Source organism: Gopherus evgoodei, chromosome 7, assembly GCF_007399415.2.
Source record: "Gopherus evgoodei ecotype Sinaloan lineage chromosome 7, rGopEvg1_v1.p, whole genome shotgun sequence".
Lineage (NCBI taxonomy): Eukaryota > Metazoa > Chordata > Testudines > Testudinidae > Gopherus > Gopherus evgoodei.
Window position 1 is genome coordinate 62,899,689 of NC_044328.1, and position 18,985 is coordinate 62,918,673.

General features: G+C 41.6%; 1 protein-coding gene across 2 annotated transcripts in view; it reads left to right on the forward strand.

Annotated features, from left to right (window-relative positions):
• DLG5 (discs large MAGUK scaffold protein 5) overlaps positions 1-18,985 on the forward strand; it is a 230,194-nt gene that overhangs the window by 124,557 nt on the left and 86,652 nt on the right. For both annotated transcript variants that reach the window (XM_030568783.1, XM_030568784.1), the window contains exons 4-5: positions 4,467-4,610; positions 14,333-14,516. In XM_030568783.1, coding sequence (XP_030424643.1) covers positions 4,467-4,610; positions 14,333-14,516 — 328 coding nt within the window. The remainder of the gene's footprint in view (positions 1-4,466; positions 4,611-14,332; positions 14,517-18,985) is intronic.

An 18,985-nucleotide genomic window follows, 5' to 3' on the forward strand; every position in this document is an offset into this window, starting at 1 on the left:
TACTTCCGGTTCCAAATGAGGTGTGTGGTTGACTGGTCAGTTTGTAACTCTGAGGTTCTATTGTATATGAGTCAAATCAGGATTTGACCCATAATTCTTACACTTTGGATGTATAGATTTGTTTATATTCTTTGAAACTATGACATTTCTATAAAATATAACAAATATCTCTTTAATGAAAATAATCTCCCTGCTCTAGGGAATATAGTTCCTCAATTTGGGGGCAAAGTAAAATTGCCCAGATCTGAACTCTGATCTGACTGCTGTATAGTTTTAAAAGGATGTGTATTGCTGTAACAATATGATCTTTGATTTTTTGATCTGTAATATAATTCCATCTGCATTTCCACATTTCCCTCAGTTTGTGGGGCTTAAACCTCTAAAATGGCAATATAGAACGTTATTCTGTTTACATCTGGACCAGCTACCTAGGATACAAGTATTGGCATTGTCATTAGCACCACCTTTGCTTAGGTAGGTTAGATTGTGTACACTTACAGTATTTCTATGTGTTTATTTCCATCTGAGTCTCATAAGATAAGGTTCTAAGTATTAACTTTCAGCTTAATTTGAGACATAGGACATTCTTTCTTCACTTTACAGTAAAACAAATGTTTGCCTTTGAGACAGGCTTATCAGTTGCCTTTTGGTTGCATCTCTCATACTGAAATATTTTGCCAGATGTACATTTCTGATTACAAGCTTAATATGAGCATGTGTTAATTGGACTCAATAAGCATAGTATATTTACTGGGATTTAAACTGTGCTTCAATTAACATCATTTTAATTACTCTGGACGGATGGTGTCTGCTTTCAATAATTTCACCCTAAAGCCTCATTTAAGTCATAGTTGGGTTCTGAATGCTTCTGTCGGGGGGGTGGCTAATTGTAGAATGACTTTTTTATTTTTGGTAACTTGGATTAACGTTTTGAAAAGGAAATACTCTCTAACAGTTGATAATACTGATAACTCATACAGCACTATTAATAAAGGGGTATTCTGCTGCTTGGCATTCTTGTTGGGAGAACATGTAAAAATAGTGTTCATGAAAGTCTTGCTTCATTATTGGAAGTTTATCTGTAATGTGAAGTTCAGTTTTAAATGCTGTTACGATTTGTCAGGCAAGACGGTTGTTCCCAAGATCAGTTTCATGTTGGGAGAGGGGAGTTAAATGCTGAGACACAATCACTCACTTTGAGTTCTTCAGTCAAAATATAGCTCTATTCCTTAAATAATAAATAAAATAAAATGGGCACGTTAGTATTGCTCACATACTCTTTGTAAGTCTGCACATCTTATGTGAGCAGTATTTTGTTTTTGCTATTCTCACCACTGCAGCTGTGCAAAGACCACTTCCATTCTTCCTCATCAATCGAACTGCCAGCTAAATTTCAGTTCCAGATTCATTACTGCTGTTCGTGTCTGAAGCAGAAAGAATCCGGGTTACTTTTCAGGCTGAGCTTGCAGTGCTGACATTTGGAGGGTGGGGAAATGTGCGCTAAAGTGGCAACTGACCAAATTTGGTAGGAGACTGAACAGGTTCAAAAAGAAATCAGAGTTTCACTCAGCTCTGTTCATTGCCAACTGGCTAGTTTGATTTTTAGGGGACCCAGGAGACAGATCATGTGACTATCAAATGTTTCATTGTGAAACCAGAAAACTCAGTCTTGAAAAAACATTGTGGCTATCCAGAGACAGCAAAGAGTTTAATTTAGAGTTTCTACAGAAGTTTAATGGGCCAAAAACACATTCAGACAACATACTGCCAGTTTGGTTTGTTTCCAACACCAAAATTAGTAGAGTTTCACACAACTAGGAGGTATTCGGAAAAAAACCTTTCCATCGTGCCTTAGCTCAGTAAATGAGTTGTGTGAGAGTTCTTGATAAATGCCAGCCAAGGTAGATGATTTTTGTTGTTGTTGTTACTTTTATCCAGTCATTCTGATATAATTTTAAATTCTGGTCTCTGAAGTCAGCTTAATTTAGAGTGGCTTGTAATTTGCACATCTTTTTAGAGTCTATTAATGGTGTGTTTTCTTAAAAATTAGCATATTGTCTTATGTGAATAAAATAAAACTGGAGTATTTAGTAGAAGCATGTCTGATGTATACAGTTAAATTTGAGTCTTTGAAATCTTTATATCCTTCATTTGTAATAGCTTAAAATATGATCATAACACTTCGACAGATGTTGAATTTAGCAGCATGAGTTAGGTGGATAATTTATGCTGTCACAGATTCATGTACTTGTTACCCATTTGAAATTCATTGAGGAGATCAGGGCTGGCAGGCTAACCCAGGAAAGCAGAGTCAACTGTGACTGACTGAATTATGTAGCAGGAAAGTTCTGTTCTGTAAAACAATTCGTTTGTCCCTGGGAGAGGTGTATGGGTTGTTAATACATGTTTGAATTGTTGTTGTTGTTAAAGAAAATAATCTCTTTATAAGAGTTACATCTCTTTACAGTGTGTATCTCTCTATCAATATAAAGTGGTGAAGGTGCCAGTCATGACTCTTCAGAGCCAGGTTCAGATCCGTGTTCTTCCACAGAGCCTATGTGACTTTTGGCAAGTCACTTGGCCCAGGTCTACACTACGAACTTGCATTTGTATAACTACGTCACTATGGGGTGTGGAAAATGCACGTCTCTGAGTGATGCAATTATACTGATCGAATTCCCAGTGTAGATATTGCTACAGGAGGGGTGGACAAACTACAGGCCGGATCCCTCAAGGCTTTGGATCCGGCCCACAGGATCGCCCCCCTGGCACGGCAGGCCCCGTTCCTCTCTCAGAAGCAGGTGGCACCAGTTCACTGCCGCCCCCAGGGTGGGAGTGTGTGTGTGTGGAGTCAGAGGGCTCTGTGCATTGTCCTTGCCTCCAGGCACCGCCCCCCCCTCGGAGCTCCCATTGGACGGGAATGAGGAAACACGGCCAATGGGAGCTTCGGGGGAGGTACCTGGAGGCGTGGCAAGGGTAGCGCATGCGGATCCTTCTATCTCCCCACCCCCCCAGGGGCTGCAGCGCTTCCTGGAGCGGCATGGCATGGGGCCAGGGCAGGCATGCAGGGAGCCTTCCTTGACCCCAGTGCATGCCGCTGCCACCGCGGAGCTGCTTTAGGTAAGTGGCGCCGGGCCAGAGCCCAAACCCCACCTGCACCCCAACCACTTGCTCTGAGCCCCCTCCTGCAGTCCACATCCCTCCTGCACCCCTGTCCTGAGCCCCCTCATACACCCCTCCTCTGTCCCAGCCCCTTGCCTTGAACCCCTTCCTGCTCACCGCACCCCCTCTCACATCCCGCACTCCCTCCCGCACCCCTTCCCTAGCCCTGCATACAATTTTCCCCACTCAGTTGTGGCCCTCACCCCAAAAAGTTTGCCTACCCCTGCACTACAGTGTCAGTGGAAGGGCTTCTCCTGTCATCATAGCTACCACCTCTTGGGGGAGCTGCAGCTGCACTCCTGGATCCCTGTAAGTGTATAAAAGCCCTTGGATCTCTGCACTTCCATTTCTCCTCTGTAAAATTGGGATAAGTACTTCTACCTCACAGGGGTGTTGTGAGGATAAATAAATTCAAGACTGAGAGGTATTTAAATATTTTGGTAACAGTGGCATTATAAGTACTTAAGAGCCTCTTTTCTTCTAGGGTGCAGATCTTGCTGTAGTTCTTCATAGGACCTTAAAACCATAAAGCCTCCCAAAAATATAGCTTGTGCCAAATGTGATAGTTGGCTTTTTAAGTGGGATATTCCATAGCAAGCTCACTAAACCTGTGCTCTGTGATTCTACTGACTACCACTTGATTTCCGGGCAAAATTTTAATACTGCTAACATTGTAGCTAAGAACGTCTGAATTGTTTTAATTCTTTCCTATGTTCGTGAGGCTGCCTCTCTCCTCACATTTCCACAGTATTTGAGATATTTGAATTCTGGTTTACATGGGGCTGCTAGAATGTGTTTTAACTGAGGGGTGTTCCAGACCCAAATGTACTCCTCACCCTCTAGTGCACCAAACCCTAGAGTTGGTGGCCTTCAGGGTAAGTTGCTATTCTGGTTTTTTTCTGGAGCAGGGGGTTGGCTGGGTGGGGTTTTAGAAGTGACTGCTGCCAAGAAGCATTGAATCAATTTGTAATAGTGTTTAATTAAAAAAAAACAACACTTTATTCATGTCCTCAGGGACTTTTGATAGCACACTTTAAAAATCTAAAAATGTAATGGCATTCTGTATGCAGAAATTAATGGTGTAGAAGGAGAATTGCCTTTTTTTTCCGTTGCAGCATATTGACACAGGGTCAGTCTTGAATAATTGATTTGTCACTGTAATAGATTCTAAATAGTGTAACTTTTTAAAGCAATATCTCAAGATTTGACATGATTACTTGCTAAATAGTAACTGGATAGTCACTTCACAAATCTCCACTGATGTAATAATTAAAGTCTAGTTTTATTTTTCCCTTCCATGGCAGGCCTAGTCCAAAACCAAGTCATGATTATGAAAGATTGAAGATTCAGTGTATGAAAGCCATGTCAGACCTACAGTCTCTACAGAATCAACATACCAAGACACTAAAAAGATGTGAAGAAGCAGCCAAAGAGGCAGATTTTTATCAGTAAGTAACACAAAAAAGGTAGGGGTGAAAACTTTCTCTTCAGTGGTTCACGAGCAGCGCTTAGACAAGTTTACTAGTGCTGTAATTTAGTGCTGGTCTGCCAAGAGTGTTTATCTGGTCGATCATGAGATATTGGATCTTTTAAAATATGGCAATTTTAAATTACATCATCCTTGCCATCATCTTGCTTCTCTTACTGTTTTAATAGCAACATTTTGTGATCTTCTACAGTCAAAGGTTTTTATTATTTTATTTATTTCACCTACTGCGAAAGGTGAAGTTCTGTGATTTCGGAAGGGGAAAAGCATTGGTTTTGATCTTTAGGGATCTTTTAATAGCAACTTCTAAAGCCAGGATGGAATTGTGGTTTAGTGGAATGGAGCAAGGCAAACTAGTAACTAAAGTATGAGTGAGATCAGATATTTCATGATCCAGCCAGTCTAAAAATAAAAGGTGAGATTTTTAAATGGGTTCTGCATTGGCCTGACTCCGCTTCCATTGAAGTCAATGGGAGCTTTAACACTTTGAGAGCAGAGTTAGACCATCAATGAGCACTTGTGAAAATGTGAAGTTGTGGGGAGAAGTTGCCAGCATCTGCTTGTTGCTCTGATGATGATCAAGATATTGGACTCAAAACCAGGTACTGGTGCAACAATGAATGTGACATGTACATGATCTTAGACCAGTTTAATTTTTATTAATTGGAAAGGTATTCACCTTACAGAGAAAAAAAGAGGCAAATATTATGTTGGAATTAGCTTTAAGGCTAATGTTCTCTAATGGGGCACTATGCAGAATTGATAAGTTTATAACAAGCTGGGAATGACATTGTCTGATTTGGCTGGCTTAGTACTGTAGCTCTTACACCGTCAGCAGGCAAAATTTGAAAAAATGTTAGTAAAAAAGTCACCATGTGCAAACTAAGTGAACTGCATGGATTTTTGCCGGGGAGATTTGTTGATCCCGTCTGTCCACTTGATTTTGCTTTGAAGAAGGGAAAATGGAGGAACAATAGAAGATCCTTGCAACACACTGTGTTACCCCTTTATACCTTTGTCATTATCTAAGGGTCCTTCAGAAGTGGTTTGTTTCCTATTTATTAGATGTCAGTTCCATGAGATCACGAGCTGGATACACTCTGTCCTTAGTGCTCTTTCCAAGTTGTTCTGCTTGCTAATAAATTCTAGATGAAACTACAGATATCTTTATTTTTAGTCAGATCCCCGTAACTGCTTCTCCTGTGCATGTGCAAGGCTAATGTAAAATGTTTGCACTCCTTGAAGTGATGATAGAATTTTATTTCCCTCATTTGCAAACCACAGTTCTATAATCTCTGATTATAATGTTTTGTGTTGGTTTTGTTTTATACAGTACAAAGGGATTTTAAGGATTTAAATTTTACTTGTTGGGAACAAAAGGCTGTTGAGAGTGATTATTCTATTGTAATTGCACTCACGTACACAAATACACTAAGAATATAATTTTCTCTGAGGAACAGCAGTTTTGGCTTTTACAAAATGACAAATGCAAGGCAATAGCACATTTTTATGCTTGCACTAAGTACTGTATAAGACTAGGTACTCTAAGGCTATCTGGCCAGCAAAAAAACCAGCATTTTTATTGTCTCAGAGGTGTCATAAACAGATAGCTAAGGGTTAATGTCTCTTTCACCTGGAGCACCTGACCAGAGGACCAATCAGGAAACCGGATTTTTTCAACTTTGGGTGGAGGGAATTGGGTGTCTGGGGTCTTTGTTTTCTGGCTGCCTGCTTTCTCTGAGCTTTGGAGAAGTAGTTCTGTTTTCTAATCTTCTGTTTCTAAGTGTAAGGACAAAGAGATTAGATAGTAAGTTATATGGTTTCTTTTCTTTGGTATTTGCATGAATATAAGTGCTGGAGTGCTTTGATTTGTATTCTTTTTGAATAAGGCTGTTTATTCAATATTCTTTTAAGAAATTGCCCTGTATTGTGTCATCTTAATACAGAGAGACCATTTGTATTTTTCTTTCTTTTTATATAAAGCTTTCTTTTAAGACCTGTTGGAGTTTTCTTTACTTCAGGGAAATTGAGTCTGTACTCACCAGGGAATTGGTGGGAGGAAGAAATCAGGGGAGATCTGTGTGTGTTGAATTTGCTAGCCTGATTTTGCATTTCCTCTGGGTGAAGAGGAAAGTGCTTTTGTTTCCAGGACTGGAAACGGAGAGGAAGAGTCACTCTGTTTGGATTCACAGAGCTTGTGTCTGTGTATCTCTCCAGGAGCACCTGGAGGGGGGAAGGGAAAAAGGATTATTTCCCTTTGTTGTGAGACTCAAGGGATTTGGGTCTTGGGGTCCCCAGGGAAGGTTTTTCAGTGGGACCAGAGTGCCCCAAAACACTCTAATTTTTTGGGTGGTGGCAGCAAGTACCAGGTCCAAGCTGGTGACTAAGCTTGGAGGTTTTCATGCTAACCCCCATATTTTGGGCGCTAAGGTCCAAATCTGGGACTAAGGTTATGATATGGTGTAGCAGCGGGTGGGATCTAGACAGAATCCAGAAGCCAGTAGGAAGATTATATTTTTCTTTTCTCTGCTAAGGGCTTTTTAGCAGAGAGAAACAGTTTGGTTTTAAAAGGGAACCAGAGAGAATTTTTTTTTTTCTGCTCTCTCTGGCAGTTTGTGGCTTGCATGTTAAGCAAGAAGTCGTTAAGGGCTATCACGAGTCTTTTGTCACACAATAGCACTCCCATTGAGAGTCATACCAGCACTATATAAATGCAAATAAAGTGGTTTTTCAGGTTTACTTAACATTGAAGATTAGCTAAAGGCACTGTTGCTAGGCAGACTTCAGGAGGCAACAGAGCCTGCAGTTCAGAAGAGAAACACCGGAGGGCACCCCAACACAAGAAAACAGGAACTATGTCTACCAAGACAAAAATGGAGGCTGAAGAGCACTTCAAAGAAGCTGAACACAGGCGAGAGATGGAAAAACACAAACAGGAACTAGAAATAAAACAAAAAGAGGTGGAGATGAAAGAAAGAGAAGAACAAATCAAAGAGGCAGCACACAAAAGAAAACTAGAAGAAGAAGAGGTGGCCCACCGAAGGAAACAAGCAGAAGAAGAGTTGGCCCACAGAAGGAAGCACGAAGAAGAAGAGGCAGCCCACAGAAGACAGATAGAACTCCAGAGGGAAGCCCACCAACAGGCCATGGAATTAGAAAAGGCTAAGCAACAGACTCCAGCCAATCCTAACAACCCATCGCCCATTATTGCTCCACAGCACAGGAAATTTCCCACCTACAAGGCAGGTGATGACACCGAGGCCTTCTTGGAAAATTTTGAAAGAGCCTGTCTTGGGTACAGCATCCCCGAAGACCAGTACATGGTAGAATTAAGGCCACAACTCAGTGGACCTTTAGCAGAGGTGGCAGCTGAAATGCCTAAGCGGCAAATGAATGACTATAAACTTTTTCAAACCAAGGCCAGATACAGAATGGGGATAACCCCAGATCATGCCCGTCGGCGTTTCAGAACCCAAAAGTGGAAACCAGAGGTGTCATTTCCCAAACATGCCTACTACATTGCAAAAAACTATGAGGCCTGGATAACAGGAAACAACATTCAAACCTTGGAAGAACTGAACCTCCTCATACAAATGGAGCAGTTCTTGGATGGTGTTCCTGAAGACATCACACGGTACATACAAGATGGAAATCCCAAAGATATCGCTGAGGCGGGGGAGATTGGAGCCAAATGGATGGAACTGGCAGAAAGCAAGAAAGCTACTGTCAAGGGGAACGATTACCACAGGGGGCACACAGACCATAAACCCTACAACCGAGGACAGCCAAAGACCCCACATACCACCCAAGTAAAGCCACAGATACCCTACCCTTCAACCTCACCAGTCTCCAGTAACTCACCTCGGCCCAGTGACCCATCAGATGGAAGATGCTTTAAGTGTAATGAACTGGGACATATCAAGGCCAACTGTCCCAAGAACACCATGCGAGTGCAATTCATTACACCACCATCACCCCAAAGATCCCCAGGCCCAGATACCTCTCAAATACCCTTGGAGCGAAGGGAAAAGTTGAGAGTGGGCGGAAAGAAGGTTACTGCGTGGAGAGACACGGGGGCACAAGTGTCAGCTATCCACCAATCCTTCGTAGACCCCAAATTCATCAACCCAAAGGCCAAAGTTACAATTTACCCCTTCATGTCACAAGCTGTAGACTTGCCTACAGCTGAACTGCCTGTCCAGTACAAAGGCTTGTCAGGAATGTGGACTTTTGTAGTCTATGACAATTATCCTATCCCCATGCTACTGGGGGAAGACTTGGCCAACCAGGTGAGGCGGGCCAAGAGAGTGGGAATGGTTACACGTAGCCAAACCAGGTAAGCTTCCAGACCCATTCCTGTTCCTGAGCCGTCCACAGACGCCCCGTCTGTGTTACCAGAGACCCAGACAGAGGTAGTGGACCCGGATTCCATGCCTATCACTGAAACAGCCACAGCATCTCCAGTCCCAGGCCCGGAACTGGAACAGCAACCAGCACCAGCAAGTGCAACCACATCTTCAAACTCAACGCCAGAGGGCGACAGCGAGCCAGAACTGGCAGAAGCAACAGACAGCCATACCCAAAAGGCTCAGCCAGAGCCTGAAATAACCTCAGGTGCACCAGCGGAGAGCGGTTCACCAGCAACGGAAACAACCCCATCACCTACATCGCTTCCAGAGGGACCAAGCCCAAGTCCACAGTCTGAGGAAGAACTGGTGACGCCAGCCTCAAGGGAACAGTTCCAGGCTGAGCAGGAAGCGGATGACAGCCTTCAGAAAGCTTGGGCGGCGGCACGGAGCACTCCACCGCCTCTCAGCTCTTCTAATCGATCCCGGTTTGTTATAGACCAAGGACTTTTATACAAGGAAATTCTTTCTGGTGGACACCGGGAAGAATGGCAGCCGCAAAAACATTTGGTGGTTCCAACTAAGTACCAGGAAAAGCTCTTAAGCTTAGCCCATGATCATCCCAGTGGCCATGCTGGGGTGAACAGAACCAAGGACCGGTTGGGGAAGTCCTTCCACTGGGAGGGGATGGGCAAGGATGTTGCCAAGTATGTCCGGTCTTGTGAGGTATGCCAAAGAGTGGGAAAACCTCAAGACCAGGTCAAGGCCCCTCTCCAGCCACTCCCCATAATTGAGGTCCCATTTCAGCGAGTAGCTGTGGATATTCTGGGCCCTTTCCCAAAAAAGACGCCCAGAGGAAAGCAGTACGTACTGACTTTAGTGGACTTTGCTACCCGATGGCCAGAAGCAGTAGCTCTAGGCAACACCAGGGCTAACACTGTGTGCCTGGCCCTAAGAGACATCTTTGCCAGGGTAGGTTGGCCCTGTGACATCCTTACAGATTCAGGGTCTAATTTCCTGGCAGGGACCATGGAAAAACTGTGGGAAACTCATGGGGTGAATCACTTGGTTGCCACCCCGTACCACCATCAAACCAATGGCCTGGTGGAAAGGTTCAATGGAACTTTGGGGGCCATGATACGAAAATTCATCAACGAATTCTCCAATAATTGGGACCTAGTGTTGCAGCAGTTGCTGTTTGCCTACAGGGCTGTACCACATCCCAGTTTAGGGTTTTCACCATTTGAACTTGTGTATGGTCACGAGGTTAAGGGGCCATTACAGTTGGTGAAGCAGCAATGGGAGGGGTTTACGCCTTCTCCAGGAACTAACATTCTGGACTTTGTAAGCAACCTACAAAGCACCCTCCAACACTCTTTAGCCCTTGCTAGAGAGAACCTAAAGGATGCTCAGGAAGAGCAAAAGGCCTGGTATGACAGACATGCCAGAGAACGTTCTATCTCTTTGTCCTTACACTTAGAAACAGAAGATTAGAAAACAGAACTACTTCTCCAAAGCTCAGAGAAAGCAGGCAGCCAGAAAACAAAGACCCCAGACACATAATTCCCTCCACCCAAAGTTGAAAAAATCCGGTTTCCTGATTGGTCCTCTGGTCAGGTGCTCCAGGTGAAAGAGACATTAACCCTTAGCTATCTGTTTATGACAAGAGGTAAGCCCACTTTTCCCCAAAATGAACTTTTATTAAGATTTGGATAAGTAGACTCCTTACCTGCCACTTCAGATAGACCTGTGGGCCTCCCCTCTTCCCGCTCTCTCCTCCCATAGTAGCTCAAATTAAAAACACATCCTTGGGCATCAAAGAATCCTGTGGCACCTTATAGACTAACAGAAGTTTTGGAGCATGAGCTTTCGTGGGTGAAGACACATCTGATGAAATGGGTATTCACCCACGAAAGCTCATGCTCCAAAATTGTGGGATCCACCAAATCTTGCGGTCTTTTTGGGTCCTGGTTTCTTTGCATATAAAAATCAACATGCTTTAGGATAGAGCAGGGGTAGGCAACCTATGGCATGTGTGCTGAAGGCGGCATGCGAGCTGATTTTCAGTGGCACTCACACTGCCCGGGTCCTGGCCACCAGTCCAGGGGGGCTCTGCATTTTAATTTAATTTTAAATGAAGCTTCTAAACATTTTGAAACCTTATTTACTTTACATACAACCATAGTTTAGTTATATATTATAGACTTCTAGAAAGAGACCTTCTAAAAAGGTTAAAATGTATTACTGGCACACGGAATCTTAAATTAGAATGAATAAATGAAGACTCAGCACACCACTTCTGAAAGGTTGCCGACTCCTGGGATAGAGTATGCCCAGCAGTATTTCCCAAGTCGGGAATGTGAGACACCTTGGATGCAATGGCAGCTAAGGCCCAGCAGGAATCTTGTCTGCCATGTCTGTTAAGCCCTTTTTGACTGGTTCCTCTTAGTGATTCTCAAACTTTCGTACTGGTGACCCCTTTCACACAGCAAGCCTGATGTGACATCTCCCCTTATAAATTAAAAAAACATTTTTATATATTTAACACCATTATAAATGCTGGATGCAAAGCGGGGTTTGGGGTGGAGGCTGACAACTCAGACCCCCCCCATGTAATAACTTGTGACCCCCTGACGGATACCAACCCCCAGTTTGAGAGCCCTGCTCTAAGTTGAATGAAGACTAATGGGGAGCTAGAGGCCTATTATTAGGGTGTTAGGTGTTTCTGGGAAAGACACAGCTTGCCAAGGAATTTGCTAAGTTTAGAACCAAGCCTTACTCAACTATAGATATTTTTTGCTCTATGAATTTATCTTAGTATGTGTTGTGCAGACTCTGAGTTTAGCGAGTTCTGGATGCTGAACCAAAATCTTGAAAGTTTGGCACTACCCTGGTTTCAACAAAAGTTTTGTCCAAGTTGGCCTGTGATTTCAAGTGACTAGTTATTTTGGATGTCTAATCCAAGACACCTAATTTTGAGGCCTATGCATAAAATCATGTTTGTCCTGTGAATTACTCTTGAAGCTATTTTGGAGTAGGTGGAGCTCTCTAGTCGGGGTTGACTTTAACGTTGTCATAAACAGATAAGTAAAAATTAATAGAACAGAAGTGCTTCATATCTCTTTTGCCTGGAAAGGGTTAACAAGAACAGTGAGCCTGGTTGTCACCTGACCAGAAGACCAGTCAGAGGACAGGATACTTTCAAATCTTGAGGGAGAGAAGTTTTTGTTTGTGCTGTTAGTGTTTAGTGGTTGTTCACTCTGGGGGCTTAGAGGGACCAGACGTGCAACCAGGTTTCTCTCCAGTCTCTCTGATACAGGCTCTTCTTATAAGTTCAGAATAGTGAGTACTAGGTAGATAAAGCGAGTCAGGCTTATGGTTGTTTTCTTTAGTTGCAAATGTGTATTTGGTTGGAAGGAGTTCAAATTGGTATTTTGCTGAAAGGATTTTAATTTGTACTTGTATACTTAGGCTGGGAGGGTATTCCCAGTGTATATAGCTGAAAGACCCTGTACCTATTCCATTTTTTAAATTTACAAAGATAATTTTTACTGTTTTTTCTTTCTTTCTTTAAAAGTTTCTTGTTTAAGAACCTGATTGTTTTTTTTATTCTGGTGAGACCCCAGGGGACGGGGTCTGGATTCACCAGGGAATTGGTGGGGAGAAAGGAGGGAAGGGGGAGAGAGAGGCTAATTTCTTTCTGTGTTAGGATTACTGTCTCTCTCAGGGAAGGTCTAGGAGGGGGAGAGAGGAGGAAGGGGGGAAGGTGCATTTTCCTCTCTGTTTAAGATTCAAGGAGTTTGAATCACAGTGATCTTCCAGGGTAACCCAGGGAGGGGAAACTTGGGAGAGGCAACGGTGAGGGAAAGGGTTTACTTTCCTTGTGTTAAGATCCAGTGGGTCTGGGTCTTGGGGGTCCCCGGGCAAGGTTTTGGGGGGACCAGAGTGTACCAGGCACTGGAATTCTTGGTTGGTGGCAGCGCTACAAGTACTAAGCTGGTAATTGAGCTTAGAGGAATTAATGCTGGTACCCCATCTTTTGGACACTAAGGTTCAGAGTGGGGAATTATAACATGACAATTGTATTAATTGTGGTAGCATCTAGGAGCCCCAGTCATGGTCCAGGACCCCATTGTGCTAGGTGCAGTACAAATACAAAACAAAAAAGCCTGCCCCAAAGAACTTGCAATCTAAGTAAAATCTGAATAGCAGATCTGAGACCAGTCAAACCCAGGTGTAAGGATTACATATGTTTAGTCTTGTAAAAATAATTTACCAAAGGCTTAATTTTTTGCCTGAATTATTGCCACATTTTTTTGTTTGATTTGTATAAGCTCTCCATTGGGTTATTTTATACAGGAAATGTAGCTCACTTATTGCTTATGAAAGAAGTGGGAGTACAAAGTGCACTTATAGAACAGTTCTACAGATTTTTTTAATTGTAAATTTGATTCCAATCATTTAAAAACAAAAAAGAAAGAAAGAAAGAAAGAAAGAAAGAAAGAAAGAAAGAAAGAAAGAAAGAAAGAAATAGAAACTACAGGCAGCAGCAATTTTATCATAGGGACTTTGAACAGTTCCCTGGTAGGTGTGAGAGTTAGGTCTGAATCACTTTGTTTCAACAATAAAACCTGGCCACATACTATTGTCTTTCTTTTCTCTAAACTGCAACTTAATACCATTTAATTATATCTCTTGGTCTGCTCCAAAGCAATCTTTGCTGCTGTACTGAATTAGAGTTTGAATTATATCCTCAATAATGTGACTTAGTTGTGATTTTAAATGTGAATATAAACCTGTCAACTATTATAAGCAATATACCCAATTTGGGATAACAACAGGTAGCTTTACCTGCTTTGAAGTGTTGCAAAATATTTTTGAAACAAAAGCAAATGAGCAGAAAGCTTTTTTCTAGTCCACTGAGGTCTTGTTCTATTGTATTGTATAGTTTTGTTCAAATATGCAGCTAATTTATTTTGCCTAGAAGATCTTGTATGCCCAGGGACACAGTTTCTGTACCTGTTTAGCAGTTTGCTTGTTGAAATGGTCTACTGGGCAGGCATAAATCTGCATAAATCTGTAATATATCTGTTTTAATGCTGCACAGAGCTTTCAAATCACGTAACTCCAGAAGGTCTCTGGTTGTGCTGCCTGTCTTTCTTCCGTAGGATTTAGATGGCATTTGGAATATTCAGATCTGAAGAAATGAGTTAGTTACTTTCATCTGCATTTTTTAATTTGAAACTTTGACTTAGTTTGATATGGATTAGTGCATCTGCATGAAAAGGGCTTCCTGTGAAGTTTTCCATCTAAGTGCTTTTTCTTGGTGACATTCTAGTACCTTGCATAGTCGACTGCTGAGTGACCAGTCACAGTTGAAGGAGGACATGGATACCTTGAAGAGGAAGAATACGCAGTTGGTGCGAGAGCATAACCATCTCCAGCAATCCTGTGAGGAAATGAAGAGACTTCATGATGAGGATCAGAAAGAGATAACAGACCTACGCAGCCAGCAACAGCAGGTAGCCTGCAGCTCTTGTCAGAAATGCTTTGAGCGGCTGTTTAATGTTTTCATGGAATGTAAAGTATTGCATAGCTGGCGTACCACTTGCCTTTCTTTTTACCATTGAACCAATTGGAGTGATTTTTCCTATACATCATATATCTGACAGCGCAACTCACAAAACTGCCATTTAAAACACAATGATAGTGTGTACATTTAATTATCATTGTTCTCTAATAAGTGACTCTCTAAAATTGATCTTGTATGTAGTTCCTTCTTCCTTGTGTTTCAGTGACTCTGGATCTAGTGTCTTTCAGTTAGAAAAATATTTTTACTTTTAAAACCTGCAAACTTGGATCTGCAATATGAAATGTCTTTCGGCCTCTAATAGGATGAGGAGTTCAATACTTGCCTCTCCCAAAAAACCCAAAAGGAGACTACTTACTCCCCCGTAGTTTAGCAGTGTCAGCTGGGATTGACTGGGAGCTTTGATGTGTGTGAGGGGAATTTCGGCATGGGGATGTGCAAGGAGGAGGAAGGGTATGGATTGGTGTGGATTGAGGTTATGATGAGTTGATTTGGGGGAAAGGAGAGAACAGTATGTATGAGAGAGGGAATAAGGACTGGAAGAGATGAATAGGCTCATAGACTTTAAAGTCAGGAGAGACCATCATGATCATATAGCCTTACTACCTTCACATTGCAGGCCACAGAACCTCACCCACTCACTTCTGAACTAGACCCCTAACCTCTGGTGGAACTACTGACGTCCTCAAATCATGATTTAAAGACTTCAAGTTACAGAGAATCCACCATTTACACCAGTTTTTAAACCTGTAAATGACTCGTGCCTAGTGCTGCAGAGGAAGGCAAAACAACCAAAACCCCAGGGTCTCTGCCAGTCTGACCCCAGGGAAAATTCCTTTCCAACCCCAAATTTGGCAATGAGTTAGACCCTGAGCATGTGGGCAAGACCCACCAACCGGACCCCTGGGAAAGAATTCTTGGCAGTAACTCAGAGCCCTCCCTATCTAGTGTCCCATTACTGGCCATTGAAGATATTTGCTGCTAGCAGTTGCAGATTGGCTATATGCCATTGTTGGCAGTCTCCTCATACCATCTCCTCCGTAAACTTATCAAGCCCAGTCTTGAAGACAGTTAGGTGTTTTGCCCCTACTGCTTCATTTTGGAAGCTGTTCCAGAACTTCAGTCCTCTGATGGGTAGAAACCTTAATCTAATTTGCAGCCTGAACTTGTTGATGGCCAATTTATATCCATTTGTTCCTGTGTCCACATTGGCACTTAACTTAAATAACTCCTCTCCTTTGCTGGTATTTATTCTGGAATGGAGAGACTGTGAGGATAGGAAGGAGAAGACACTATATAAAGAGAGAAATATGGAAAGTAGGAAAACAAGGGAATCCATTATTAGACATTACGGACAAGTTAGACTGAGGGACAACTTAAGGAACATATGAAAAGACTTGCCAAGACATTCTTTTCATTTAATAGATATTTTCTCTCATATGCATAGATGATCTAGGCATAGAATGTATGGATTATTATCAGGTAAAAAAAAATCCACATTCTTTTAAACTCCCCTCAATCAGCCAGAGGCAGATATTAAATATACCTTCTGAGACATTACTCAGAGTGCCTGTGTCTGTCTGCACCTACCAGCCCATCCTTGCTCTTACAGATTGGTTGCCCTTTTACAAGTACCTTCCTTTGTGTAGCCTTAGAATCCAGTGTAAAATCTGTTTACCGGTGAGTTGTGGATCTACCTTGTTTATAATTGCTCTATATGCTCCCCTCCTTGTTTGCCAGTAAAATAAAAGGGAGCTGTCCCTTAGAATCTTAGTTAAAAAATCACTGACTTTTAATTTATCTGTACTAGTAGGAAAAAATTTGAAGCATCAATTAATTGTAAAGAGGAATTGGGATTACATAAACTGTTAAATAAGACATCAACAGACCCAAATGTCTGAGTTTAACACTGATTTATAGATTGAAGGGACATAGTCATTTTAAAACTTCTGTATTTTAAAAATGAGTTCCTAAACGTAGGCTCCTAAATTCATGTTTAAGACCCCAAATAAGAGGCCCAATTCTCAGAAATGCTGAACACTCAGCTCTGTGCATCTGTTCCAAAGCCCTTTGAAGTCAGTGGAAATACTGATTGTGGCCCATCCTGAAAAGACAATGGATATGACTACTTTTGGCTACATGAGTATTTTGGGTGGAGGTGTTTGGTTTGGTCTGGTATTTTTGGGGATAGGAATTTATATATAAATATGTTACTGTAACCTCATTTCAACCCTTAGGCTAAATTTCAGCCTTAAGAGACTTATAATTGAATTACATACCTCTTAACTTAAGAGTTTACAATGAAAACACAACACAAGTTACAGCATCGCTTTCTGCCAGAATAACAGTGAATTAAAGGATATCAGTGCTGACTTGATAATTTTGGACACGTTGTTAATAGTTAACTGTTGACTGTTTATTCATCATTCTTGAACAACATATCATACCCATAGTAACAAAGTTGAGAGCATTTTTAAAATAAAACTGTTCTTAGAGTTGACCCTTTCCTAATATGAAGAAAGAACTCTGGATAATTATAATTTTTAGTCATGCTAAATCTAATTTAAAGGCTTATAATAATGAAAAAAGAATGGCTTTGTCCCTTGATCTTTAGGTATTTCTTAGGACAGGAATAGCCATGGACATGCAAAAGTGCAGCCTGTGTTTATATTGTAAAAGTACCACAAAAAATGAGTGGCAGTTTTTTTTCTCCCAGTGACACCTTTAAAGGTTAGGGGAATGATTGAACAAAGTTTGGTTATTTAGGTTCACAGACACTATTCAGTTAGAACAATGCTACAGGTTGATTAATGCTTTTAAACTTCAAACTTAAAAAAAGAGCTTTGCAGGGATGAAAGAATGGATGTTTCTAACAATTAAGCAGTCTCAACACCAAGGTGCTTGGTTTTTTAATCGTAGTAAAGTTCACACGCTAGGGAGAAAAATAGGCAAAATAGGCTGGCAGAAAAAACAGCCTGGAAGTGGCAGAGTGTCCATGGTTCCTTTACAGAAAAGGGATCATTTAGTTAGAACAGTTACAGTAACATGTAGAATGGCTGAATAGATGGCTTTGCCTAACTCTGTGGGCTGATTCATGAGACAGCCTTTAAAGTCAAATGGTTAAGCTTCAGAAGCAAAGTCTATACAAACAAAAATAATTACTTGCCAGGCTTGAAGGGTAACAGTCCAAATAAGCTATACAGACTGAGGTGTTTACCATGTTTTTAGTTGGATTTTTTGGGTTTGTTTCTTTGTGAGTGTTCTTTGTATTTTGTCTTGCTCGTTTCCTCTGATATCAGGTTAACTTGAAGGGGTGCTCCTATACATCTTTGTATATGAAACAATTGGGACTACAGAAGTTTGGATTTTTATTTCCTGCTCTGCTATACCGCAGACTTGCTATGCGAGTTTGGTCAAGTTACTTACCCTTTCTGTGCCTTAGTTTCTCACTCTGTAAAATGGTGATGTGAAACCTACCACAGAATGGCATTAGCTTCAATGTTTGTCCAGCAGTTGGAGATTCTTTGATGGGAAGTACAGCATAAAGTCGGAGTGTTAGTAAAATTACTATCATTTATTTTTGCAAAATAATTCAATATTGTGCAAACTTCATCATTACCCTTTTCAAGGAAATTTTGTTACTCTGACCGTGAGAAACGTGCGTGGCTCCTTTTCTTGGTGTGTCAGTGTGAATCATGTTGTCCTGAAGGAATGTCAGCAGTCTTATCTCAGTCTTTGTCACTTTGCATCTGGATTAATCTAATTCTATTTTTGACGGTCTCTCTGACGTGTCATGCCATCGCCAGACTGTAGCAAAACATAGCAGCCCAACTGCTTGAGAAACAAAAACTGTTGATCAAATGACTCCTACTCTGTGGGATTGCCCTTGATTTCCTGTACAGCAGCTGCCTGGCCTTTAAGTTTCTACTGCTCACGTATGAGGTTTTCGTTGCCATGGCTGTACCCTTAGGTCCAGCTTGGACTATTTACTCTTCCTCACATTGGGGCTTTGAATGGGAGATTTCCTTATTACTGCGCTTCCTGTTTGTGGCATTTTCTCTTTTCTTCCCTTCCTCCCTCCAAACCCCATTTTGCATTTTAACCTTTGACTAAGTTTAAAATAAACTCCTGCTATGTTTGGTCTTGTCTTTTCTCTTTCAGTTTACTGAAGCTGATAGTTGTTTAAGACATCATCAATGAGAAAGGGCCCCATACATATTAGGTTGTGAGAAAATGTTTGCTTCTGTCTGAGAGTTTCAATTATTCTGTCCCTAAGTTTGGTTTCAGTACTATTTGTTTGTTTTTCAGAACTTGTTTTTCTTGGACAGTTCATTTCCAGCTACTTCTCCGAGAGGCTAGATGTCTCAGTGTAAAGAGGATCCTGAGCATGTGTAGAAGCAG